The sequence below is a fragment of the Pteronotus mesoamericanus genome, unplaced genomic scaffold, assembly GCF_021234165.1.
Source record: "Pteronotus mesoamericanus isolate MK-2021 breed Mesoamerican mustached bat unplaced genomic scaffold, CSHL_Meso_final contig_220, whole genome shotgun sequence".
NCBI classification, from domain to species: Eukaryota; Metazoa; Chordata; class Mammalia; order Chiroptera; family Mormoopidae; genus Pteronotus; species Pteronotus mesoamericanus.
Window position 1 is genome coordinate 1,508,892 of NW_026555091.1, and position 26,025 is coordinate 1,534,916.

General features: G+C 46.8%; 2 protein-coding genes across 6 annotated transcripts in view; one reads left to right on the forward strand and one right to left on the reverse strand.

Annotated features, from left to right (window-relative positions):
• FKBP9 (FKBP prolyl isomerase 9) overlaps positions 1-17,127 on the forward strand; it is a 34,732-nt gene extending 17,605 nt beyond the window's left edge. Inside the window, exons 6-10 of the mRNA XM_054571340.1 lie at positions 4,386-4,531; positions 7,811-7,997; positions 11,548-11,693; positions 14,047-14,210; positions 15,784-17,127. Of these exons, the coding sequence (XP_054427315.1) occupies positions 4,386-4,531; positions 7,811-7,997; positions 11,548-11,693; positions 14,047-14,210; positions 15,784-15,960 (820 nt within the window). The 3' untranslated portion in view covers positions 15,961-17,127. The remainder of the gene's footprint in view (positions 1-4,385; positions 4,532-7,810; positions 7,998-11,547; positions 11,694-14,046; positions 14,211-15,783) is intronic.
• Positions 17,128-23,012: 5,885 nt separating this feature from the next.
• The window catches only part of NT5C3A (5'-nucleotidase, cytosolic IIIA), a 44,347-nt gene continuing 41,334 nt past the window's right edge, over positions 23,013-26,025 (reverse strand). For 4 of the 5 annotated variants that reach the window (XM_054571344.1, XM_054571342.1, XM_054571343.1 and 1 more), the window contains 3 exons: positions 24,950-25,112; positions 24,207-24,407; positions 23,014-23,646 (listed from right to left, as the gene is read on the reverse strand). In XM_054571344.1, the coding sequence (XP_054427319.1) occupies positions 23,539-23,646; positions 24,207-24,407; positions 24,950-25,112 (472 nt within the window). In that variant the 3' untranslated portion in view covers positions 23,014-23,538. Of the gene's footprint in view, positions 23,647-24,206; positions 24,408-24,949; positions 25,113-26,025 lie in introns of all 5 variants that reach the window. The other variant, XM_054571341.1, reaches the window with a different exon arrangement.

Here is a 26,025-nt window from a genome sequence, read left to right on the forward strand (position 1 = left end):
TATGCTTAAGGGGGTAGTTGTGCAAGCGCTTGTGTGGGGGTTGTAACAGGCTACTCTCCGCCCCCATGTTCCTCCTCTAAGGGGGTCTGCCACATGACTGGTGACGTGCCTCTCTTGGGGAGAGGTCCCACCCTACAACTGTCCATGCCAGGTCCCAGGGTGACCTTTGGGACCAGGCCTGTTGTCCTTGCTCTGCTCAGGCCTGTCTAACTGCCTAACACAGTGTGTCCACTATATATTCTCCTTGCATTTTTTCACCTTGAGATTTTTCCGTATTAATATGTTGAGAGAAATCATTTATTTTTTATGTTTGTCTGGTGTTTCATTGGGGGAATGTACCATATTTATTTAACCATTTCTCTACTGATGACCATCTGAGTTGTTTTTCTTCTTTTTCTTTATAAAGATATTATTTATTTTAGAGAGACGGGAAGGGAGGGAAGGAGAGAGGAAAGAAAAATCAGTGTGTGAGAGATACATCAGTTGGTTGCCTCTCTCACACCCCCAACTGGGGAATGGCACACAACCCAGGCATGTGCCGTAGACGGGGAATCGAACCAGCAACTCTTTGGTTCACAGGCTGGCACTCAGTCCACTGAGCCACACCAGCCAGGTCTTCTTTTTCTATCACAATAAACCTCCGGTATGTGTGTGCGTATTATTACTTGTCATATGTGAGTTTGGTTCTGTCCTTTATTCCCTGGAACTATATTTCGGTTTAAAGACCATTTTTCTTGTGGATACGAGATTTCTTTCCATATTAATGGAATCACATTTTTCTCTGGTTTCAAACAGGTTTTCATTTTAGTACATTGGGATCTAGCCTATCCTAATAACTAAATAATATTCCATTGTATAGATTTATCTTAATTTGGGTAATCAATCCCTATTGTTTTCTACCTTTTGACATTTAGGTAGGACCCAGTAATTATTTGTAGCTAAATCTTAAAGTATATGATAAGTTACTTCCTTGGGATAAGTTTCTGGAAGAATCTCCAGGTCCCTGGGTATGTGTATTTTTACAGCTTTTGGAAGACACTACCAAGTTGTCCTCAGGGAAGGTTTCCATCACTAAGAGTGCCCCATTCCCTGCAAATTTGGTGACAATGGGGATCATTTTAAACTAATCTTTGACAATTTGTAGAAGGAAAATTGAACCTCATAGCTGTAATCAGAATTTCTCTGATTGCTTTGAGGTTGAAATTCTTTAAAATGTTTATTTACTATTTGGATATCTTCTTTTGTGACTTACCTGTTTATTTCTTTTGCCTGGTTTTAATATTGAGGGTATTGGTATTTGCCTTTTTCTTATTGATTTGAACACTCTATACTAAAGATATTAACCTTTTTATGGTTGTATATATTGTTGAAAACATTTTCTGTCTATTTGTATTTTAATTTTGGTTATTGTGATTTATGACCTATTTAAATGTAAACTTTTTTGTTAAATATAGTTCACTTCTCCTTCATGACTTCCTTTATTATATAAATTCTTATATATTCTGTCTTTGGTGACTTTCTAAAATATCTGTCTCCTCCCTGAGAGTATATAAATATTTGCCTGTGTTTTTCTCATGTCTTTTTGCTTCTTTAAAACATTTTTAAATTTTTTAAAGCCCTGACTGGTGTGGCTCAGTGGATTGAGTGCTAGCCTGCAAGCTGTGGGGGGTCACTGGTTCGATTCCCAGTCAGGGCATATGCCTGCTCTGTGGGCCGGGTCCCCAGTGGGGGGCGCTTGAGGGGCAACCACACATTGATGTTTCTCTCCCTTGCTCCCTCCCTTCCCCTCTCTTTAAAAATAAATAAATAAAATTAAAAAAAATTTTTTTAAGAGAGAAACATTGACCTGTTGTTCCACTTGTTTATGCATTCATTGGTGGATTCTTGTATGTGCCCTGACTGGGGATTGAACCCATAACCTAGGTGAATCGGGATGACACTCTAACCAACGGAGCCACCCAGCCGGGGCCCTTGTGCCCTTTTAATGGTTTTATTTTGTTATCGTGTAAAATATTCTTTATTAGAATTTTTATTTTATGGAGTATTATCTTCTTATTGTATAAATGAAACAATGCAGAGATATAAAATAAAGTGTATTAATTTCCTATCAACCCCTTCTATTCTTACAACCCAGAATAAATATTAATAACCTTCCACATGCTTATAAATACTTTCATGTTTAAGTCTTCAGTCCATCTGGAATTTGTTGTGGTGTTCAGTGCGACAGTTAGGATCTAACTATTTTTTTTCCAGATGGTGAGCTCCTGCTTCCAACACCCTTTCGTGAATAATTCTGTTTTTTCCCCTCACTCATCACAAATCTGACTTTTATTATGCACAAAATTCTTAAATACACTTTTGAGGCCCTGTCTGGAATTTTTATCCTTTACCATTGGTCCAACTTTTCCTGGGCCAATGTTACACCTTTCACTATTGTATCTTTTAAATTTGTACGATAGAGAGCATTCTTTTTCCTTTTAAAACATTATTCTTTTCTACTAAGTGACACATCGGCCATGGTTGCAAGTCCTTGGGGGATAAGAGGGGGCGCCACGGGGAGCCTGCCTCCTGTCCTTGTTCCTCAGTCTCCCCTCTGAACAGGGAGGCAGTGTTAGGGATTTCATAGGTCTTTCGTACCTACACAGTGGAAGACATGGTCCTTCCGTTTAATTTTCTACAGGAATTAAAGCTTGCTATATCCTGCATCTTCAAAACTGTAGTCTTGATTATTTCTTCTGTCAAATGGATTTTAGGACCCCCCTCCTCCCTCATACATACCACTTAGATTTTGACTGGGGTAGTGTGAAAATTTGAAAATTAGTTTCGGGGAGCATTGATAACTCGATAATCCTCAGTGTTCTCATTGGGGAACAGGGTGGTTTTCTGTTTATCTCCATCTTCTTTTAAAGTTATTTAACCTTCTCTACACTTCAAGCCCTCCCGGCCCCTCCGCCCTCTTCTGAGGCTCTTCCCTGCCTCTGGGCCTTGGCCGCACTGCTGCCCCTGAGCCGCCCCCCACCTCTCCTCGTGCTCCCCCAAACCCACAGAACCTTTGCCGACTATTCCAGCTGGTGGCTTTTCCCTGCTCTGAGGCACCTGCCATCTCTCCTGCCCCCTGGTGCCCCTTTTTAAGGGATCGCACCTCACAGGTAGCCTTCTCTTTCCCAACAGCTAGTGCTGAGCTGCTCTTCGCTGATGGTCACCAAACACCTGCTGGCGAGGCAGCCACCTGGGGAAGGTGAGGGGCTGGAGGGCTGAGCCCGTCCTTCCTGTGGGGCTGTGCTGCCACGGTGGCCTTCTGGCCCCTGTGAGGACAGGACGTCTGAGGCTCCTTCTCCGCAGCCTTCTGAGGAGCGGGGAGGGTATGCAGAGAACCCGCTTCCTGCGTGAGAGGGATCATCTGTTACTATCATTTCTTTGCATCCCGTGGCCTCTGGGGAGTGTCAAGAAGGAAGCCCCCCCCCCCTCCACTCTCCCTGGCCCCACGCTGTCCCAGCCTGGCACCCTTTGGCTGTGTTTGATGAGGTAATGGTGGAACGGACCGGCTCTTTCAGGACGGCTTTTTTACCATCGGGGTGGGAGTGGTACACATCACTGTGGCTCAAAGTTGGGTAGTAGACGTGGCAGATGAAGTTTCGTCACTTTATTCTGGAATCATCAGTCTTTGGAGATCTCATCCTGTTCTCACCAAACTCATGATACTTGAATTGCGTTGGCAGTTTGCACAGAGGCTGGAATGCTTGGGCGCCGGCCAGCAGCATTGGGAACCCAAGTCCTCACTAGAAGGTCGCGCGGTGAGCAGGACCAGAGCAGGGAGATTCCCCAGGCTCTCAGTACACGCGCTACTTTTCTGGCAGTCCGAATATTCACGTCCCACCTGGTCAGATGTTCTCATCCTTAGATTCTGGAGGCGTTGTCCTTGGACACACTCTTAGTTTCTTTTGTTACTGATTGATTTTAGAGAGAATAAAGGAGAGACAGAAGGGGGAGAGAGCGAAAAAGAAACATCATTTGTTGTCCGCTTATTTGTGCATTCATTGGTTGTTTCTTGTATGTGCCTTGACTAGGGATTGAACCCACAGCCTTGGCGTATCTAGAGCATGCTCTAACTGCCCAGCCAGGTCCCACTCTTAGTTTCTGATAAGGGTGCCTCTGATGCTGTTTTCATTAACTTGACACAGTTGCTAAGTGTACAGTCCAGTTGACATTAGCTACATTTCTGTGGTGTGGACAGAGGAGCCTGTTTCCTGCCTGTGTCCTCAGAGTCTGAGGTTCACTGTATCCCCAGGGCTGGCGGCTTCTGTGTCTTGTTGCCTCACAGTGCTCGTTAATGTCACAGCTGCTGTGGTGTCCCTTGTGTGAAACCTCTTTCTTTTCTTTTCTAGCTACTCCCGGAACCGCACCTTTGACACGTACATTGGGCAGGGCTACGTGATTGCTGGGATGGATGAAGGTTTACTTGGCGTTTGCATCGGAGAGAAGCGGAGGATTGTGGTCCCCCCTCACCTGGGGTACGGGGAGGAAGGGAGAGGTGAGTGCCCGCTGCTTTCTCCAGATCCCATGAAGCGGCCCCGGTGGCTGCTTGCACCACGGTTCCAAGGAACCAGGGCTCCTTGCGGGAAATGTCGAAACTGATTCCAGCTGAAGACTTGAATGCCCGCAACTAGCTTTAGTTTCTAGAGATGCTCTGTGGTTTCCCTTGTCCTCCCTGCCCTTTTTTTCTCTTCCTTTTGAACAATTTTCAACCTTCACCGAAGTGGAAAGAACTGTAGAGTGAACTTCTCTTAGTTTCCCCTTAGTTTGTTAATATCTTGCTGTATTTATTTTCTCGCTCTCTATGAGTTATATTTCTGTTGTTGTTGAGCCACTTGAAAGTAAATTCTGGGCCTGGCTGATGTGGCTCAGTGGATTGAGCGCTGGCCTGCACACCCAAAGGTCACCAGTTTGCTTCCCGGTCAGGGCACAGGCCTGGGTTGCGGGCCAGGTTCCCAGTTGGGGGTGTGCGAGAGGCAACCAATCCATGTATTTCTCACACATTGATGTTTCTCTCCCTCTCTTTCTCCCTTCCTTCCTTGCTCTCTAAAAATAAGTAAATAAAATCTTAAGGGGAAAAAAGTAAATTCCCAAGCCCCCTTTTTGCTTGTTAACAGCTTTATTGAAGGTATAATTTATATAACCATACAAGTCACCCATTTTAAGTAGACAGTTCAGTGACTTGTAGTAAACGTAGTAAGTTGAACAGCTATCACCTAATCCAGTTTTAGAACAGTTTTGTCGCTCGAATCACAAACTCCCTTTTAAAAATTACACAAATAATACACGTTGACTTCAGAAAACGAAAATACAGATAAAGAAAATGAAACCCTCCCCTAATCCAGCCACCCAGGAATATACAGTGTAATGCGGTAAGGAAAGAGGGGCCCCAAAAGAGGCCCATGTCAGTCCCCAGGCCCTGGGAATATGTGACCTTTCATGGCAAAAGGGACTTGGCAGATGTGATTAAGGTAAAGACCCCTGACGTGGGGAGATGATCCTGGGTCGTTCCGGGGCCCTCCTTACGAGTCTTTGCAGGAGGGAGCAGGTGGTCAGAGAGAGGAGGAAACACTAAGCTGTGGGCTTGGGAGCTAGAAGAAGGGACCCAAGTCAAGGAAGGAGGGTGGCCTCGGGAAGCTGGACGAGGCCAGGACACAGATTCTGCCCTGACGCCTCCAGAAGGAACACAGCCCTACCAACACCTTGGAATTAGACTTTGAACCTCGAGTTATGAGTATAAATGTGCATTGTTTTAAGCCACCAAGTTTGTCATAAGTTGATACAGCAGCAATAGAAAACTCATACAACTGTGAGGGGAAGACTATTCTACACCGAGTGTCCGTGAATCTATGTGGATGAAAGGGGAAACACATCCACCGACACCAACGCTGACAAAACTGAGGCCAATTATACAGATAACTTTGTAATTTCACTCTCCACCTAATTTATTGTGAACAACTCACTATGCCATCAGGTATTTTTAATGGTTGCATAATATTCCAAGCCATATTTTCATTCCTTTCATTTTTTTAAAAAAGATTTTATTTATTTATATTTAAAGAGGAAGAGAGGGAGAAAGGGAAACATCAATGTGTGGTTGCCTCTTGAGCGCCCCCTACTGGTGACCTGGCCCACAACCCAGGCATGTGCCCCAACTGGGAATCGAACCAGCGACACTTTGGTTTCGCAGGCCAGCAAGGCCGGCACTCAGTCCACTGAGCCACACCAGCCAGGGCCAGATTTCCTTTCTTAATTATGTTCTCATATGCCATTTTTTTGCTAGTGTGCTTAGGGATAGTAGATGAGGTATTTATTTTGCTTCTGTTTTCTTTTTGCTGACAGGATTCTGGCTGGCCTGGCAGGCTTGTGCACATTCTTCTTGTTAACCTGGCTCTTTGGCATTTCCCCAGTAGGGCATATCCAGGGTATCTAAGAAACAGCAGGTTGGTCGTACTGTGGATAAACCTATTTTTCCCCCCGACTTAAATTTCTGATTTCTAAAGCCACAAGAGACCACAGCTAAGACACATTCAATGGGCTTGCTTCATGTCCCGTTTATCTAGTGTCTTGATGCTTTGTTGTTTTGTATCATGTAAACTTCTAGCCAAATGCATGCAGGAATAGAAAACTGCTTTCTGAGTATTTGTGTTGTGTAATAATGCCCTCAGGACCAATCCTTCCTGTCTCTAAAAAGACTGCATTGATGGAAAACAGTTGCTGAAATTATCTTTCTCCTTTTTGGCTTTCTGTCAACTATGAGACAGAGCTCTGCAGAGAATTATATAAGGTTCTGGGAAGCATCGGAAGGCTCATAAATTTTCTGGGCGTGAGGCTGCTTCATCCTGAGTCATTTGTTACTGTCTGGGAGGGGCACCCTGTCATGTAACACCCAGCTGCCTTTATTCCGGGTCCACCTCTGTCCTTTCTTAAAGGGCACCCATGCCCTCTTTGTGGGGGTGTGACAGGACCTAATGCTAATCCGGGAAGGGTGCTGGGACACAGAGGAAATGTTCCGCAGACACTGGTGGGAGGAAGGCAGTGCCGGGCTCTGCACGGCGTTCACAGGCTCCACTCCTGCGTTGCACTGTCCGGCAACCATTTTTCTCGCCAGGCCTCTGCAGAGGCTGCATGAGGGAACGTGTATGAAAACTACTTTTGCAAATGAAAGCATTATTCAGAGGTTGTGTTTTCAAGTGAAGATAATGGGAGAGAAAACTACCTCCATGGTTTTGTGGAGAACGAATGGGATGCATTTGTAAAGGCCCTTGGGGAATGTCGGATGTTCTGTATCGTGAGGGGTGTGCGTGGGCAGTTTGGGCTGGGGGGTTTCCCCATGAACTTTCTGTTGGTTTTCTTTCTCTTGCACAGTGACTTTCCCTCTCATCTCACCTCTTACTTCTGGGAGGAACAGGGTGAGCCTTCATGTGGCCGAGCTTTAGCCTTCCCATCTGTGGTGCACTTAGCCCTAAATCTTTCAGGTTCAACGACTGCATGCGGCAGGGGCTCATGAGCTTGAATTGTCGTCCACACTGTGCTCCTAGCCGGCTGCGTGGCCCTGGGCAAATCCGTGTCCCAGGCTCCCCACCCATTTAAGTGAGGGGTAGGTTACTTCTAACAGCGCTTGCAGCTTCATTCTTCCAGGATTTTGTAGGATTTCATGTCTGAGTCCCTGGTGCTCCTCCCTGGACGCCTGTGAGGACGTACGTGGTGATGTGGGGAGACACACGTCCCGCTGCTTGGAGGGTTCCCTCGTTCAGTTCCTGTGTCTGCCCTTCAGGGAATATCCCCGGCTCGGCCGTGCTGGTGTTTGACATCCACGTGATCGACTTCCACAACCCTTCAGACTCCATCAGCATCACCTCCCACTACAAGCCCCCCGACTGCTCCGTGCTGAGTAAGAAGGGAGACTACCTCAAATATCACTACAACGCCTCGCTCTTGGATGGGACCCTGCTGGATTCCACGTAAGGGCTGCCGGGGATGGTGGGGGTGAGCCTGGGGGTGACGGTCGTGGATTCCCAGGATTCTCCTTTTCTCCTCATTGATGCTGGCTGAGAGCTTTTATCACCTTGCTTTCCCCCTCCCCTCACCGCAGAGCTAAGCCTCCGTTGCTGCTCGGGTGCCTCCTTCTAGGAGTTCCCTGCGCTGGTTGCTCCCTGTTCCTGTGAAGTTGGCTTTCTGAAAAACAGATCTTCTAACTGCGGTCTTTAAAAATGAACCTGCGGATAAATCCAAACTCTAGAGTCCGGCGTGCCCGGCTGTCCTTGTCTGCTGCGTTCTGTCCCACCTGCCTCGTCTTCAGCCTCCGGGTGTCCCTGCCATGGGGCAGGATTTGTGTTGCTGGTCCTTTCCTTCTGGTCAACTTCTGCCCTGGCTTAGGTGGCCTCCCTTTTCTGAAGACCTCTCCTTAATCCTTAGGAAGAATCAACTGCTCCCCGCTTCTGTAGTCTCATCATGTTTTATGTGTTGCCTGCCTTTTATTTTGATTTTTATCTTGGTTGCTGGTCTGAATACCTGAGGGACACCCAAGCCATTTATTCATATTTTTATTCCTTATACTTAGCTCAGGGCACAGCACCAAGGGAGCCTTTCGTAAATGTTAATTGATTGAGAGGACTTTGAAAAGATATTAGAGGAATCAACAGTATAAACTAGTATCAGGGACGCCAATGGAGCTTTGCTTCTTACACCTCTGAATCTTCAGATGTACCTGTAAGTCAATACAATACCTTCTTCTTGGGAATGAGACCTTTCCAGCCTTTCTTTATATCCCGTTGTAAGGATACCCATTTTTGTGCTAAACCTGACTTAGGTTCCTGTTTGGTCTCAGGGAGAAGGAGGGTCTCACGTGAACAGTACGTGCTGCACTTACTCCAGATGCGGAGGGTCTTCGCTCCTTCCCGCAAGTCCCTCTGCCTTCTGGCATCAGGTGACAGAGTGTGGCTGGGGAGAGCCAGGCCTGGGGGGTGAGCCCTGGGGACACACTGTCCAGCCCATCCTCTCTGCTACTGGGAGACCCTGTGGACTCACGCAGTCAGCGTATTTGATCGCGTCCAAAATGTGTCGATTGTTAGAAGCATCATTCGATGAATCTCTAAGAAAGTAAAAATGCTTCCAAAAAATTTTGACATGCTTCTAAAAAATTATGACATGATGCCCCTTGTAGCATGTGTCCCAATTACAGCAATGTTAAAATGTGAAAAAATACACATTATATAATCAGTGAAACAGGGACTAGCCTCTGGGGTGAAGGTTCCCACGGACCTGGCTGAACAGGCCTCCTTGCCCTGAGGTTAGAGGCCTGTAGGGGGCGGTGGCGAGGAAGCCTGGTGTGTGGTTGCTTTGGGGATTCAGTGAGTTCATGCAAATGAACTTGGTCCACAAGGTTAGAAGAGCCTACAAGGTCAAGGGTGTGCTGTCATTGCTTTCGCCAGTGGTCACGTGTTTGTCTGGCTGTGGAAAGGGGATGCCGGGGTGGGAAATGAGCGCAGGAATCCTGCTCCGTGTGTTCAGGATGTGCTGCTCTTGTGCGGTGGGGAGCATCTGCCTGCCAGCCTCCTGCGGCGTGTTTGGTGGGTTCACGACCTTCTTCCCGAGCGTCTGGGAGCCATGTGACGCTCCGTGCTCTCCCTTGAGACTCCGTTCTGCACCCCGAGGGTCGTTTGTGGGACAGCGTCCTTGCTGGACTCCTGCGGGTGTAAGCTTCAGAACCCTGTGACAAAGGGTAGTGCGCTGGGCCTCTGCCTTCCTGTGTGTGGGGAGGGGCCTCTTCTGGAAGGTGGGACCTGGTCCCACCCCAGCCCTGGGAGGACCCTATACGCAGAGGGGGCAGCCGGCTTGTGGGAAGAGAGAGGGAATGTGGGTGGGGAGCCAGAGAGGCCAGCCGCAGGCAGGAGGCAGGAAGCTTTCGAGAAGCTGGGAATGCCCAGAAGGAATGAGGAGAATGCGTGAGAGCCAGCCTGTGGAAAAGTAAGAAAAGGAGGACCTGAGGGAAAAGAATTCCTGGGGTTTTCAGACATGACTCAAGAAGACACACTGCTTGCTTGGAGGGTTTTCTTAATGTATGTTTAAACTGGCTCTGAGAGGAAGAACGGAGGTTCGTTATGTGATGACTGAACGAGTTCCTGAAACCCAGTTGTCCCCTGGGAGGTCCCCATGGTCCCTGGAGAAAAGCAGCATGAAGGTGCCTCTGTGCCGCGGACAAAGGAGGGGATTGTGTGGGGCGGATGGAGACCCCCTCCCGTAGGCCGTGGGCCAAGGCGTCCTGTACCAGTTGGCTTTCTGTTTCGTCCCAGGTAGGACAAATGCAAACCCTGTTTGGGTTTCCTGGCCCCAGAGGACCCGCCAGGCCCTGGGCACCAGCTTGAGGAGGGAAAGAGCCGGCAGCCCTGTGCCCCCGGGAGGCTAGGAAGCCTGAGGAGGGGGCGCGACCCCAAGAGGCTTCCGTGTGGTCACCACCTGGGGAGGGGCGCCCAGGGGCCTCTCGGATGTTGGGAGGCTCTTCTCCTTGGCAGTGGAGAACGTTCCCACTGTCAGCCCTTAGGAAGTGACAGATAGGCCATAGGTTGGGAAACACATTTATTTTCAGTAGTGACGGAGGTGAGAGAGCACAGCAACCGTGAAAGTCAACGATAATGAAAACCTCAGCCCAGATGAAACTCCCCATTATTATTCCAGGGTCAGAGACTGTTACAGGCCCAAGCACTTGGCACCCTCAAGGCCATCTGCTGATCGAGCTCTGGGTACTTGCTCTCCGCTGTGCCAAACGCAATGCGTCATCTCCCATTTAGAGCATCCCTGTGTGGCAGCTCTTACCGTCCCTGTCTTGCGGAGGAGGAAACTGAGGTCGCGCTTCCCAGGGTCAGATGAGGGGACTGAACCAGGATTCACACTCAGGCCTCGCTGAATCTACAGCCCAGGGTGTAACTATATTTTCTGTTTATAAAATTCCCATAGTAATGTCTGACTAGAACATTGAAACTTAAAAAAATAATTGCAAGAGCAGGACAAAGAGCTTTGTCTCCCCAGAGCCTTTGGAGGGTGGGTTGCCTCACACTGTCCTGTTGTCCCTGAGCACGTTAGTGGGCTTTTCCTTGGGCCGGAGCCCTTCTCCTGCGTAACTCGGTCCAGACATTAAAATCAGGAAGGTAACGTTGATCTGTAACTACATTTTAATTTTCAGACGCCACTTTGGTTTTGCTAAATGTTCCCAGAAGGTCTTTCCTAGCCAGAGGACCCCATTCCCACATGTTCTAACATGGAACCATTCCTCCATCTTCCTCTGATTTTTACCTGGACACTTTTGAAGATAACACGTGTTCTGCTGTTGTTGTTTTTTTTGTGAAACGTCCGCCATGTGGGTTTGTCTGTTTCCTCAGGACTCGAGAGGGGCTCTGTGTCTTTCGCAGTGACGTGCTGTGCCGGAGAAGGGATGTGTCCTTCTCGTGGGAACTCTCTCAGGTCCCAGTGGGTTGAGGACTTACCTAACCAGGGACTCTTCTGTTTCGTTTTCAGGTGGAATTTAGGCAAAACGTACAACATTGTTTTGGGATCTGGACAAGTCGTGCTGGGAATGGATATGGGTCTCCGGGAGATGTGCGTTGGCGAGAAGCGGACAGTGATCATTCCCCCCCACCTGGGCTACGGGGAGGCTGGCGTGGGTAAGTGACAGGGTTACAGGGTGTTTGGGGTGCGTTCATCCGAAGCCTGTGCTTTGGGGGGTGCCGTGTTTAGAATCACAATATGCTTCCGTTTTGCTTTTTGGGATTTTTTTTGTTTTTTACTTTTCAATGACAGTTTACTTTCAACATTGTATTGGTTTCACGCATACAGCGTAGTGGTTAGACAATCATGTTCTTTACAAAGCTTCTTCCCGCCCCTTGATATTTCTGAGACCCACCTGGCACCATGTGTCGTTAACCGCAATATTGACTGTATTTCCTATGCTTGACTTACATCCCCGTGACTTCTCTGTAACCCCCAGTCTGTCCTTCTCCATCCCTTCCCCTGTTTCACCCAGCCCCCCGGCCCTGCTTCTTCCCTTTTGAACCCCAAGAATCTGTTGGATTTAAAAAAAAAAAACATTCAGCGATTTTGTTTAAAGACCCCTGTGCATTCCGAGCTGATGCCACGCTAATGCCCCACGCCCTCCTGAGAAGGCAGGGTTTTTGTGACATGAGCTTGGACCTTCGAGTCCCTCCCTGTGTGGGAAACGCCCCTGCAGGGGCTGTCCAGGCAGGGGCTCGCAGGCGAGGCCAGGGGCTGCCTTCCAGACCTGCATCCGGAGCAGTGGAAGGTGCCGGCCTTTGCTTTTCACGTTTCCCGAATTATCCACCCAAGGAGGTTTCCTTTTGTGAGAGGTGAGTTCACGTTCTTAAAGTACTGGCTTTAGCTCGCCTGCCCTCACAGCGGTTACGGTTCATGTACGTGGTGGTCTTGGCTGGAATGAGTCCACAGGGGGGGACCTGGGAACCCCTTCTTTCTCCCTGGAGGTGGAGGCGGTGGGAAGTGCTAACTCGTAAAAACGATAGGCACTTTGGAGTGATTTTCTGTTTTTGACAATTTTCAAGTAACTGTAAAAATACTCCCTGCTACTCCTTCCAAATCTGAAAAGAAACACTTACAAAAAATATGTTGTGTATCCTATAATACTATGCTACTGTGATTATATATTAAATAGTTATAACATGATCTGTAGTAATAATTTTAAATAATACATATTATGTTTGTATATATAGTCACATACTTATATAACTTCTTTTGGGTCCATGCTATATATGAGGTCTGTCCAGAAAGTATCTAGCCATGCACTATGAAACATAGAGACACTGATTGAAGAAGATACAGGAAACATTCTACATCGGACGATGACACTTCAGTCCCCGTCAAAGTAGGCACCTTGGGGTCTCACACAGTTCTTCCAGCTGCCATCAGCTGCCTTGTCGTATTTTCCTGAATCTCATCAAGGGTCGGAATCTCTTCCCTTTCAAAGGTGATTTTAGTTTTGGGAGAAGCCAGAAGTCACAGGGCGCCAAATCTGGGCTATAAAGGGGCTGAGTCACTTCGGTGATTTGATGTTTCACCAAAAAACTCTGCCCCTGATGTGGTGCATGAGCAGGTGTGTTGTCGTGATGCGGCTGCCAGTCACCAGTTGCCTATGACCAGTTGCCCACAGCTGCGGCCTTCTGAATCCTCTGAATAGTTTCTGTGGAGGAATGTCCAAGCTGAATGCAAAATGTGATGCAGACTCATTGCTGTACTCTCTCAGTCATTTGAATGCGATGGCCACACAGTACACAGGCTCACTCTACAGTGTCTACTGCCCCCACTGACTAGTACAGTGAAGGACTCATTGTTCATGCGTGTTCATTCCAGTCCACTCTCCTTGGCTGCCAGGTTATGTCGATGTCTTGCAAACTGTTCTCATTAGCAATGGCTGGACTTTTTCCAGACAGACCTCGTATACTGTTTTTGAATTTGTGTTTACAGACATATCTTGGATCATGATATGAAGTCATACTTTACTATTCTTATTTTATTACTTTATTATTCTGCTGTTAGATTTATTAAAAAGTTCTCCCATTGGAGTCTCTACTAGTAAGTGGCTTTCAGACTTTTTTCACCAAGACACAGAGTAAGAAATACGTTTTATCTCCTAATCTCTGTTAGGAATAAATATATACAATTTATGCACATATTCACATATATTAAGTTTTATATACAAAACTGAAACTCAAGTTTTATATATAAAATGATACTTTTCTTTTCTATGTGCAAGGTACCAAATCTGTTTTATTCCATTCCTTCATTTAAACAAAAAATGCTGGTCAGCATCCTCTCAACTGATTGGGTGACTCCCTCGTAGTCAGTGCCTACAGTTTGGAAAAACCACGTGCCGATGCTGAACTTCCTTGCCCGCCCTGTGGCGGCAAGAGCACGGGGTGGGGCGGGAGGTTGAGGGGCCTGTCCACTGCCCTGTGGCGCTGACCTGCCCCCTCCCTGTCGCCGAGGCAGATGGAGAGGTGCCGGGCAGTGCCGTGTTGGTGTTTGACATTGAGCTGCTGGAGCTGGTGGCCGGCCTGCCCGAGGGGTACATGTTCATATGGAACGGCGAGGTGTCACCGAACCTCTTTGAAGAAATTGACAGGGATGGCAATGGAGAAGTCCTGCTGGAAGAGGTAACTGACCGGTGAGGGCAAGTGGGACCGAGGGAGTTCGGGGAGCCTGACTGGGCCGGGGGACCCATTCTGAACGTGAAGGCTTCTTGGTGTGGGGACTCCTGTGCTTACTTCCTGTGGTGCCTGTGACCGGCATACTCACGTGTCTGGCACTGTCCCACACGCTCTCTAAGGTGAAGCTCTCTGAGGAAACCGAGGCCCCGGGAGGCGGGGCACTGATTCAGGGCTCTCAGATGTGGATCGGTTCCCAGTTCCGGGGGGCTCACGCATGCCTGCCCCTGTGCAAGGGGCACTTCACACGCATCATTTTGCTCGGCTCTCGTGACAGCAGTGGAGCCGTCCCTATTTTTCAGAAGCAGCAGCTGCGCCCAAGGTCACACGGCTCCCCAGGGGTTTGAGCCGGGATCCACACCCCCGTCTGAGCGTTTAGATCCTGTGTTGTTCCTTCTGCACCAGGCACCGCTTGGCGTCCTCTGCCCTGTCACAGCCCTGGTGGAGTCAGCTCTCATCTGCTCCGCGCCTGCTTGCTCAAGGACGTTGCCACAGCCTTCTCCCCTTTCTCGTACATCATCCGCGTTCCCCCGGCTGCTGGCTTGCCCTTGTTAGCAGTGAACCTGGTCTTGCCCCGGGGACCAGTGCCTGTCCTACTGCTGAGTCAAGGAGGCGGTCCTCCTCTCTCACTCCTTTGCCCGACCCCTTCCTTCCCCAGCTTCCCCAGGCTTTCTTGGTGTTCCTTCCGCCACACTGGTAGCTCTTCAGGAGTCTGTTCTCTGATCTAAAATGTAAGCCGGGTCGTGGCCCGCTGCAACTCAGAACCCTGTAGGAGACGCCCTATTTCCCAAGTCCTTACAGTGACCTGTGAACAGCCTACAAAGGCCTTCCCTCCCGCTTACTCTCCTCCTGCTGGTCTGTGAACGTGCCCGGCACACCTCCACCGGCCTCTGCACCAGCTCTTCTCTCTGTTCCAAAGACTCTTGCCCTAGATAACTGGCTCCTTCCCTCACTTCCTTCCAGCCTTTGCCCTGAGCTCTCTTCTTCAATGGGGTCTTACCGTGACCACCAAATTGATACTTCGACCCCTGTGCCCACTGGTACTTTTGATCTTCCTTACTTGGCTCTACTGTTTTGTTTTTCTAGAGCTTTTCCCTTTCTAAGTTAACATATAACTTATTGGTTTTATTCATTTTGAATTGTGTCTTTCCTACTAGAATATGTTAGAATGACAAGGGCAGGGTGTATCTCTGGGATGGTGACCCGTATACAGTGGATGACAGGTTTTTCTCGTGTGAATGAACAGATGTGGCAGCAGGGTTCTCTGAGGCTGGGTGGCTGGGGGTCAGCCTTGGGGAGGGGCTGAGGGTTGATCCGGGGAGACGCAGTAACCCCAGAAGCCACTGCACATTGCCCGCCTGGGCGTCGGGGGTTTTAACCTGCATCTGGAGAACGAGCCAGGCTGGGGAGCTCACACTTTCCTGTCTGCTTCGCCAGCTCAGACGCAGGTTCCGTCCTGTTCGGGCCTGGGCTCGGCGCCCTCGGCTGCTCTGTCTCAGGGTCTGTCCTGTCCCCTTTCCAGTTCTCGGAGTACATCCATGCCCAGGTGGCCTCTGGCAAAGGGAAGCTCGCTCCTGGTTTTGACACTGAGATGATTGTGAAGAACATGTTCACCAACCAGGACCGGAACGGAGACGGCAAGGTCACGGCAGAGGAATTTAAACTCAAAGACCAGGAGGCCAAACATGATGAACTCTAACCCTGATACAAGCCACTGTGTGACACCAAGGCCCCCGTCGTGACACGGCGTGCCATGAGCGTGTGAGGGTCTCTCAGAAGGTGAATTGTCAGCAAGTGGTAGTGGGTCACACATCAAGGGGGGGGTGGATACACATGGTGAGAATTTTAGGCCGAATGCCAGTGATACTAGACCAAATCGGTGCGCGGTGCCTTAGCGTGGGCTGTGTAGGGTACGGAAAAGGCTGTACTGCCAACCGTTGCTCTGGGGGCCTCCTGGGTAGTTTTGTTATTAACAGAAAATAGTGTCATGCAGAAGTTATAACCATCTTGGAGGGAACAGAAGAAAAAGGGTCCAGGATATCTACGTAAAGAGGGTGAAGAAAACATTTTTTAACTCGCTGGTGTTTTATAAGCTTTGTCCAGATGGGCAGGAAAAAAATACAGGGCATGTCCCAGCAGGGTTCCCAGAAGGCCCCAGAAAACTTCTCAGTGGCCTGTACAGTGCCTTCCGGTGAGGCTGAGCCTCCACCTCCCCCCTACACACGTGCCCGTGCACGCACACACACTTTTCTAGTTAATCACGCGCCACGCCTTGCGGTCCTCTGATTGGCTGGGTAACTTGGAGGTTAAAAAGAAAGTCAGCGGGCCAAACTAAAGGCCTCTAGGACCACGGGTAGAGAACTTGATTCTGTGTGCGCCACATGCGGTTACCTGTGTCCCTCTTTCTTGTTCCCATCGCTCCCTGTCCTGTAGTGTGCACTGAATCCTTCGATCAGATACGCACAGGGCTGGCGCCAAGCCGAGCTCCAGAGTGTCACTGTGGCCGAGGTGGATATGTCATCCCAACAGATGAGCATAAATAAGGTGACACATTTCTGCTGCTCCTCTGTGTCCTTGACAGGGAAGTGCCCTAAAGCCCGGGCCTCGCTCTGCAGAGGAAGACAAGGATTTTATACCTGCTGGCCTGTCCCCCTGTTACGCAGTAACCACCCTGCTGCCTATGTCCTCTGTTCCCAACCGGTGGTGGCACTCACCCTGAAGTAATCCAGGATTTTCCTTCTGAAACTGCTTTATTTTACTAATTTAAATGGTTTTGTACTGATGTAGCTCTGTGGTAGTCTGTGCAAACGCCATGCACTCGTTCAGTTGAATGTTGGAAAACTGATCTTTCCGTATATAAAATGTTGAACTCTCTCGTCCGGCTCTGTGGTGTTTCATTTGAAGGTTGAGAGGATCCCATGGGAATATACCGTGCAGTCAGATAAAAACCCGGGGGGACCGCACTGTGTTCAGTTGGGAGAGCGCCAAGCAGTATAGGGTAGGGGGTGCTGGGTCCCGGTCCTGGTGGGACACGCCCTCCTAGGGACTTCTGTGGAGAAGCTAATGAGAGGACTCAGGGACCCAGTAAGAATGTCAAGGACCCAGGACGACTGGTGGGCAGCAACCGCAGGAAGCGGTTCCTGCCTGGGTCTGAACGGTCGAGGGGGCCAGGCAGGCTGTCTGGTGGGAGTCAGAGCTGCTCCTGGCAGTGAGGATGGTGCTACAGCGGACACGTGTCCGACCCGCCACGGGCCAGCAGTAGCCGAACCCAGTCGGAACCAGGGGGGAGGGGGGAGAGGGCTGGTGCTGGAGGTCAGAGAAAGGACGAGGATGAGCCAGGGAGGGTCGGGGTGGGAGCAAATGGAGGGAACTGGCACATGCATAGGAGAAACTATTAATACATGTATGTACTTAGGTTTTTTAAAAGCAGATGTTATTGTTTACTTTTTGCAGAAGCAACCTCAGGGGTTCTGGGTGCTCATGGCCTTCTGGCTGCTGCCACCCCGGGTCACTAACGCTCCTACCCCTCTCCTAGTGGGTAGGTGTCGGCCACGCAGAGTCTCATTGCACAGGTTGCTCATGTGTCTGACAGGTCGGTGACTGTGCTCTGTGGAACTGCCCCTGGAGTGCTAGGGCCTGCCACCCTTCACCACCCTTCTGTTATCTTCAAGGAGACAAAGCCTTGTGCCTGTTCTCTACCCCGGTTTTTGGCTGGTCCTGCTTGAATTTCTTCAATGGTAGACACAGGTTGGCTGAGTAAAATTAAGTTTCTCTGGGGGAGTTAAGGACTGTGCACCTTACAGCTTCAGGAGGACTCTTTAGCATGTGTTTGTTTGTAAACTCTGCCTGCCTGACTCATGAGCTGGACATTGGTCTTTTCTAGCCTTGACTCAGACCTGAAATGTTGGCTCTGCTTGGGTCTCCAGCTTGTGGGCTTTCCCCACCCCCCGCCCCTCGATTTACTGATGTATAATTAACAATTAAAATTGTAAGATTATTTATTTAAATTTTATTTATTTATTTTTAGAGAGAGGGGAAGGGAAGGAGAAAGAGAGAGAGAAAAATACCGATCAGCTGCCTCTTGCACACCTGCAAGCAGGGACCTGGCCCACAACCCAGGCATGCACCCTGATCGGAATCAAACTGGTGACCTTTCCGTTCCCAGGCGCCATTCAAGCCACTGAGCCACACCAGCCAGGCCTGTAAAATTATTTAAAGTGTACTAAACAGTGTAGACTGCTTATGCCTGGCAAAGTAGTCTTATGGTGATTCAAACACATAGTTCACGTGCATACTCAGATGTCGTGTTCTCTAAGATACGGGTCCCCAACCCCCAGGCCACAGACTGGTACCAGTGCATGGCCTGTTACAAACAGGGCCGCACAGCAGGAGGTGAGCGGCAGGGGAGCGAGTGAAGTTTCGCTGGCCTCCCGTCCCCCCCAACCCGTGTCCATGGAAAAATTGTCTTCCATGAAACTGGTCCCTGGTGCCAAGAAAATTGCAGACTGCTGCTCTAAGATATTCTAATTGCCCACTAGGAATCGATGATTTGATGTACATTGTGAAAGGATTTCCCTCCTCTAGTTCATTAACACATCGATCGCCTCTCAAATCTTTTTTTTTTTTTTTTTTTGTGAGAACATTTAGGTTCTCTCAGGAAATTTCAACTGTACAGGACAGTGTTATCAACTGTAGTCACCTTGTTACATACTAGATGCTCGGACCTTATTTGTCGTATCACTGAAAGTTTGTATCCTTTTACCAACCTCTCTGTAGTTCCCCCACCCCTCAGCCCCTGGTAACTACTTGTTTACTGTTCTTTATGGCTCCAACTTTTTTTTTTCTTTTGTTCCACATGTAAGTGGCACCACGCATGTTTATCCACCCTTCTGAAGCTTTGCCTCATTGTCGAGTGCTGCCTGGGCATGTCAGTGATCTTGTTGCTGCGGTTGGCATTAAGTTCTCTGTACTGCGGGCTTTCACCTGTCCGGCAGGGCAAGCTGCTGAGCTGGCCTCACGTGCTCCTGCTGCTGCTGCTGCGGCATCGCTTATGTCTGCATTGTGATTACAGGTTATCGCTCTGTCAGCAAGGCCGTGGGCACCACGGGGGGCCCAGTGGAGGGTAGAGATGCCACACAGCATTTTTTCCTCATCACATTTTACACTCAGCCTCTGTGTGGCTGCGGCAGCAGCGTAGACCTCCTGATAAAACAGATGTCCAGTCTCTATGTTTGGACCACCTAACTGATGACATGCAGGTTTTGACCTTTGGGCCTGAAAGAGGAGCTAAGCCACCGATGCCTGGTTGGGGAGTGGAGTACCTAACAGAACACAACACCTGCGCATGCAGCGTGTGGCTGTGTGCTTGAAATGCCATGAGGCTACTTCGTACGTGTAAGAAGTCTGCACTAAAAACCCAGTGAGTTTTGATATTTGATTATTTAGGAATTATACTGCTTTTCAAAATTATTTACTTAAGACAGGCCTGGCTGAGTGGCTCAGTTGATTAGAGTGTTGTCCTAATGCACCAGGGTTGTGGGTTCAATTCCAGGGCACATACTAGAAGCAACCAATGGAATGCATAAATAAGTGGAACAGCAAATTGTTATTTTTCACCCTCTTTCTTGCTCCATTCCTCCCTCTCTCAAATCAATCAAAAAAGAGAAAATTATTACTTAAAACAGACAAAGTTTTTCATTTTAGCAAGGAAATTGGCCTGACTGCAAAGTTATAATGTAAGCATACTAGTATCTTAGGTTTCTAGGGACAAAGTTGCTTTCTTTGAAGACTTTTAGGTTCTCTTGCGGGTCTGCTCCCATTTATTGTTAGTTGCGGATATAAACTTCAAAGCTTATTAAAATACTGTTTGATTCTCTGTGGTCTTTGACCTTAATATTGGAATTTCAGGGCAGAGCATGCCTTCTAGCTTACACTGGCCCTATTTAAATCTCATTCAAATTTAGATGATGTCCAAATTTATTAATACATAGTTTTTGCTAAAATTTCTCCTTTGAGTTCTAGTCTGCCTGTTCGGTGTCTTCTCTTGTGTATCTATCTCACAAGCACCTCAAATCTTGCATGTCCAAAATAGAATGGATACTCCCCTCCCTTCTCAACACCGTACAGCCAAACCTATTTCTCTCATTCTTCCCTTGCACCCACGTGCTCAAACCAAATGTGTCCGAGCCCCTTCTATTCTCTTACTCCATGTTTAATGCAATGGCAAGTGTTGTCACGTCTAAATCTGAACTACCAGAAATGAGCACCTCGCGCCAGCTCCACTGCCCTAGTTTGGACTGCCGAAGTAGTGCCCCCAATTGGTTTGTTGGGTGTACCTGCCCTTACGAGTGGGTTCTCCACATCAGGAAGTGTGTTCATGGCACCACTTGGCAGAGGGAGTACAGCCAACTTACCACAGCTTACAAAGTCCTGTGTCACCTGGCACCCACCCACTTCCTGTCCATCTGCAGCCATTCTACCCTTTGCTCATAATACTGCCAAGCCAAGTCCTCCGTTCTTACTCAGGAATTTTGTATGGGCTGTGCCCTCCCCTTGGAGGAGTTCTCCCATACCTCCTCCTTATCCTTTGGGCTTTGGCTTAACTATCACCTCCTCGCATGCTTTCTCTGGCCACCTTTGTCAAAAATAGGTACCTTGTTATTCCTGTTGTTTTCTTCAAAGCACTTGTCTTATTTGTAACAGCTTGCTTCTTTTCTCCCCTGTTCTGCCTACTAGGACAGAAGGAAGGTGCAGGAGGGCAGAAAGCTGGTCTGGTTTGTTAACTGCTGTTTCTGTAAACCCAGTTCACAGTAAGGATTTAATTGTTCACTGTTCATTTAATCCTCACCTCTAGAGCTAATACCCGACTTTGCAGATGAGGAACCCAAGGCTTAGAAGTTAGAAATTCTCTTACTCCACATCATAGGATTAAAGACTCAGATCCAAGTTTAACAGAAATTTAGACCGTGCCCCTTAAATCTCAGGTACTTTTAATCTATTTTGTGCAGAAATATCAGACTAAGTACAAAATTTAGTCTGATTGTTGAACTCTCCCAGTAACCTTGAGAAGTTTCAGGATTAGCCTTTCAAGGTCACATGTATCTTCCTTCCTGATTCTCTGTAGCATGTACCAAAGAGAAAATCCTGACCCTGAATTCTGAGTAGAAGAGCTGTCAATAATCTAATCCTCCTAATCAACTTTGCTGTTACACTATGGATCCAGATAGCTTATGAAATCACTCTGGAGTGAGCTAGTATTGCTGACAGGCTTTTTCCCCCCCAGTTTCATCAAAATTGTTCATCTTAGCATGAAAAACTGCCTTACCTTATAAAGGAAATCTTGAAAGTGAAAAGAAGACCCTACAGGCTAACGTTATTCCTTGGAGACGTGGCAGTTGCTGTACACGATCAATGATCAATGATCAGTAGGACTGCAAAAAGATGTTTTGTCAGTTCACCCAGACTATGCTGGGGGATTAACAGCTTACACTTTTGTGGGTCAATAATAGCTAACAATATTGAATACTTGTGCTAAGCTCTTCAAAATGCAAAGACACATTTTAAATGCATACACAGCTGTCACAGCCAATGATCGAGTGCTCTCCAGCTCCCCCGCTCCAGGGCACAGCCTGTCCTCACCAATGTAGAGACTAGATTCACCCCGCTTCATTGGTGAGCAGACTGAGACAGCTTGTCCTGGTCTCATACCCACTGAGGGGTGGAAAGAAGAGTCACACCCAGGCGATCGGCTCCTTTCCTAATGGCTTCATAACACCGCTCTGAAAGCTGAACTTGGAAATGAGTACTCTGTGTCGGTGGCATCAGGGGCAGCGAGATGAGAGAGGGTCACAGGCATAGTGTGAAGAGGCAGGGGCTTTGGCTTGATAATCAGGTTCCCGTGGGAGTGGCTAGAAGGGGCTGAAGACTGTGCCTTCATTTTATAGGGAGGTGACCAACCTACAGTCTTCTTAGTAGAGGGCTGAGGCGGTGACTTGAATGCAGGTGGTAACTGCAGTGTTCTTGACACTGACATTCTGCAATATGCTTTTTTTTGTGAAGCAGCCTATAAAGTCCTTTGGAAAATAGCCAGGAGGGCAAGCTCCAATAGCAATAGAGGAGTAAAAAGTTATGAGATTAGAGATTCCCAATATTTTCCTATGTGAAAAAGTCTCCGGGTAGTTCTGACACTTCTGTGCATGCTCTCTGCTTTCATTCAGGAACTTGGGTTGGTGGTTGATTTTGGGAATATCTAGGCAGGGCACAGTCTACTTTTTGCCAGCATTTACTTCCACCGTTGACCGTAACGAGAAGCAGCGCCGGAGGGTCAGGATGGGCTGCCCCAGGACAAAGGTGTGCGTTTCCAGGACCTTGCCTCCCTGCCACATCTGGCTGGGCTACAGACGCTGACCACACCGGGTGTCCAGAACCAGCTGGGTCATGCTTTGTGTGTATCACAGCTTAGATGCTTTAAGAAAACCAATTAGCTGCTTGTAGGCTCTGGAGTTATAGGGTTAGAATCAGGGTCGGATTTATCACAATGGCACGTCTAAGCCTTGTATAAGCCATTTATGGGGCAGCGGAAATTTGGAATGGAAAGTCAGACTATAGAGGGTCATGACTTCGTAGTATGACACCCAGCTACACTTTGTTTCATGACAGCCTCTATGACATGGATTCATTTATCACAAACACTCAAGCTAAACCTGGCAGGTGCTTAATAAATATTTGTTGAAGGAGTGAATAATAACAGTTTTGCCCATAGAATTTAAAAGACTTTTCATGTTTATTGTCAGTGCATCAATATACAGCATTTTATAATAATTAGTGGTATGTGGATACCAAGTTTTTTTGAAACACTAAGTACTAGTATATTTGGGTAAATTTCAATTTTCCTAAAACAAAATAATGAACACAATTTCAGGAGGTGGTGATACTATCAGCATAATTTACTCAAATTACAAAAATGGCAGTACTTAAAATCACATACATGTAAAAAACTCCAGAACTTCAATGATAACATTAAACTACAAAATTCACTCTGGAAATGTAGGGAGTTATTTTTCAAATTTTGACTTACAGGTTTTTTAACATTAAAAAACATGGTGAGGAGTGTTTTGAGAGAGGTGGCGAAAAAGGAACTGCTGGTTGATGGATTCAAGATGTCTGAAAATACTTCAAGAGCAAGATGTTTATAAATAAAAGTCTTTCCGCAAGATGAACACACGAGCAGTTCTTGCATCAACTGCACCCGCAGGAGAGACGTCTTCTTGAAGAATGCTTATTTATATAGAATCTTCTGTAAGATAGAGTTGGCTAACTCCAAGGATTCATCTTTAACTAGAACAATATCATAAGTGTCCATGTACTTGTCTAAAAGCTCATCCACCTAATCAACAATAACAACAAGCCAAAAGATTAATATACAGGGAGAAGAAGCATATCATTTCAGCATGAACTTCATTGTTATATTTGATCTGTTGGTCAAAATGTGGTAAATTAAATTCACTTTCTTAAAATGTTTGACATGAAGCAATACTTTTAAGTGTTTAGATTTTTAAGGCTCATAGAGGAATTTTCCCACATGGGGGCTTTTCTCCCCAAATGAATTTTCTCTAGTCCAGTGGTTTTCCAATGGGGATATGGTACCCAAGGAACATTTGGTGGTGTCTGAATTTTTGATTCTCATGACCAGGGAATGCTATTGGCATATAGTGGAGAGAGGCCAGACAGGCTGTTTATAATGTACACCCTCCCATGCCATAACACCTATAGCCTGTACCTGTGCATACCAATTCCTTTACTCATCGCCTAAGGAAAGGGGCAAAGAGCAAACCAGATGGCACCAAAATAACTGCTTTCTCAGGAACCTGAGAGTAACAATTATCTATCAAGTTTCACCCCCGTTTCTTCTTCAAAGGAAATTAGATGACAGATTTGTATACTCACTCTATCATTTAGATATCCAATTTTCAGAATGTGTTCAACATTGGCTACTCCATCTGCCATTCGCAAATCTCCTTGGGAGTCTCCCAGCAGAATTATGTTGCTATTGTCTTTTAGTTGACTGAAATACTCTGTGTTCTTCAATGCACCATCATGTTTGTTAAATACATGAATTAGATCTCCTTTAAATCCTTTGAGTACTCCCTATTAAAAATATAGAAATCCTCTGAAATAACAGGTTTGGCAAATCTTGTTGTAGTTTTCATACTTATAGTAGATAAGAAGGACTCTTAAGAATTACATGACTTTCTAGAGATACTTTACATGTTAAACATGAGCTGAAAGGCCAATTTTTACTTCTCACTTGGTTTCTAACCAAAAGGTCCTATTTTATGTATAATATATTGTCTTCATTAGAAGAACTTGTTCAAATTACATCAGTTATAATTCAGGGTATTTTTCCACCCACGGATGTTAATTCTTTAGAGTTGCATTGTTACATTTTTTAAAAGTTTTTCTAATTTTAATATTAGTCTATTGCTTGGGGAACAAAAGTTTAAGAAGAGTTATTTTTAAAACATGGATATGGATATAACAATGGGAGTTATGACAAGTCCTACAGTGGGCCTATCAACGGGGCCAAATTTAATGAGTACACATAAAATAATTAACAACAAATGCATTTACACAATTAAAATATTTACAGATTTTAGAAGTAATTATAAAGAATAACTTCATATTCTTACATTGTCATCAAAATCCATGAAGTTGGACACTACTTTGATATTTGAATAATAAACTCCAGCTTGACGCATAATCTCCTCCAGTATATCTCCGATACCAGCCGAAAATATGAACACAGGGATATTGTGTTGTTGGAGCTTATCAAAGAAATTCTCATATCCTTCCCTGCAAGATGGGGGTATAATATTATTGTTAAAGTGAAGATATATCACCTAATTCTATGGCTTACTTAGTTCTCATTTCAAAATACTGCCCAAGAGGGCTGTTATTAATGTCTGACACTGGTACAAATTTTTCAAACAACAGTTAACTTTTTACCCTCCTTTTAATAAATTCTAATAAAAATTAGGTGGTTTTAGACTTGTATTGAATGTGCATAAGCCTATGGTTCAGAATTTATACTACTGAACAGCAAATAATCAAACCATACCTTGAAAAGCCCATTTAGGGTGAGCGGGCAGGTCTCCTGCTTGTCATTCTGCTCAAGAAGTCCCTATTGTTAGAAAAGCAGAGTGGCAGGGACTGCGCTGTGTCTCTTCCCGTCCAGCATCTCCTGCCGAAGACCTGGCAGCTACAGGTCATGTTTTCATCTGAAAATCTTTTCTTCCCTTTCTACTCTTCCTGGGCTATTGGATAAGCTGCCCAACACATGAATGAAACACTGAACAGCTGTCCTCACACTCTGACAATTTAATGCTTTCCTTCTTAGAAGTAGATCGCCTTAACAATGTAGCATCATCATCATCATCAAAAAGAAAACCCACAACAAAATATTTGCCTAGTGAGCCGAATAATTTAAGAGGTAGTAAACAGAATTGAAAAACAAGCTTTTAAATGTTAGTATCTTATAATTCATGTATTAGAAATATTTTTAGCCCTAGCTGGTGTGGCTCAGTGGACTGAGCGCCAGCCTGCGAGCCAAAGGGCGGCTGGTTCTATTCCCAGTGTAGGGCACATGCCTGGGTTGCAGGCCGGGTCCCCAGCAGGGGGTGCACAAAGTGCAACCACACATTGATGTTTCTCTCCCTCTCTTTCTCCCTCCCTTCTCCTCTCTAAAAAAAGAATACATTTTTTTTTT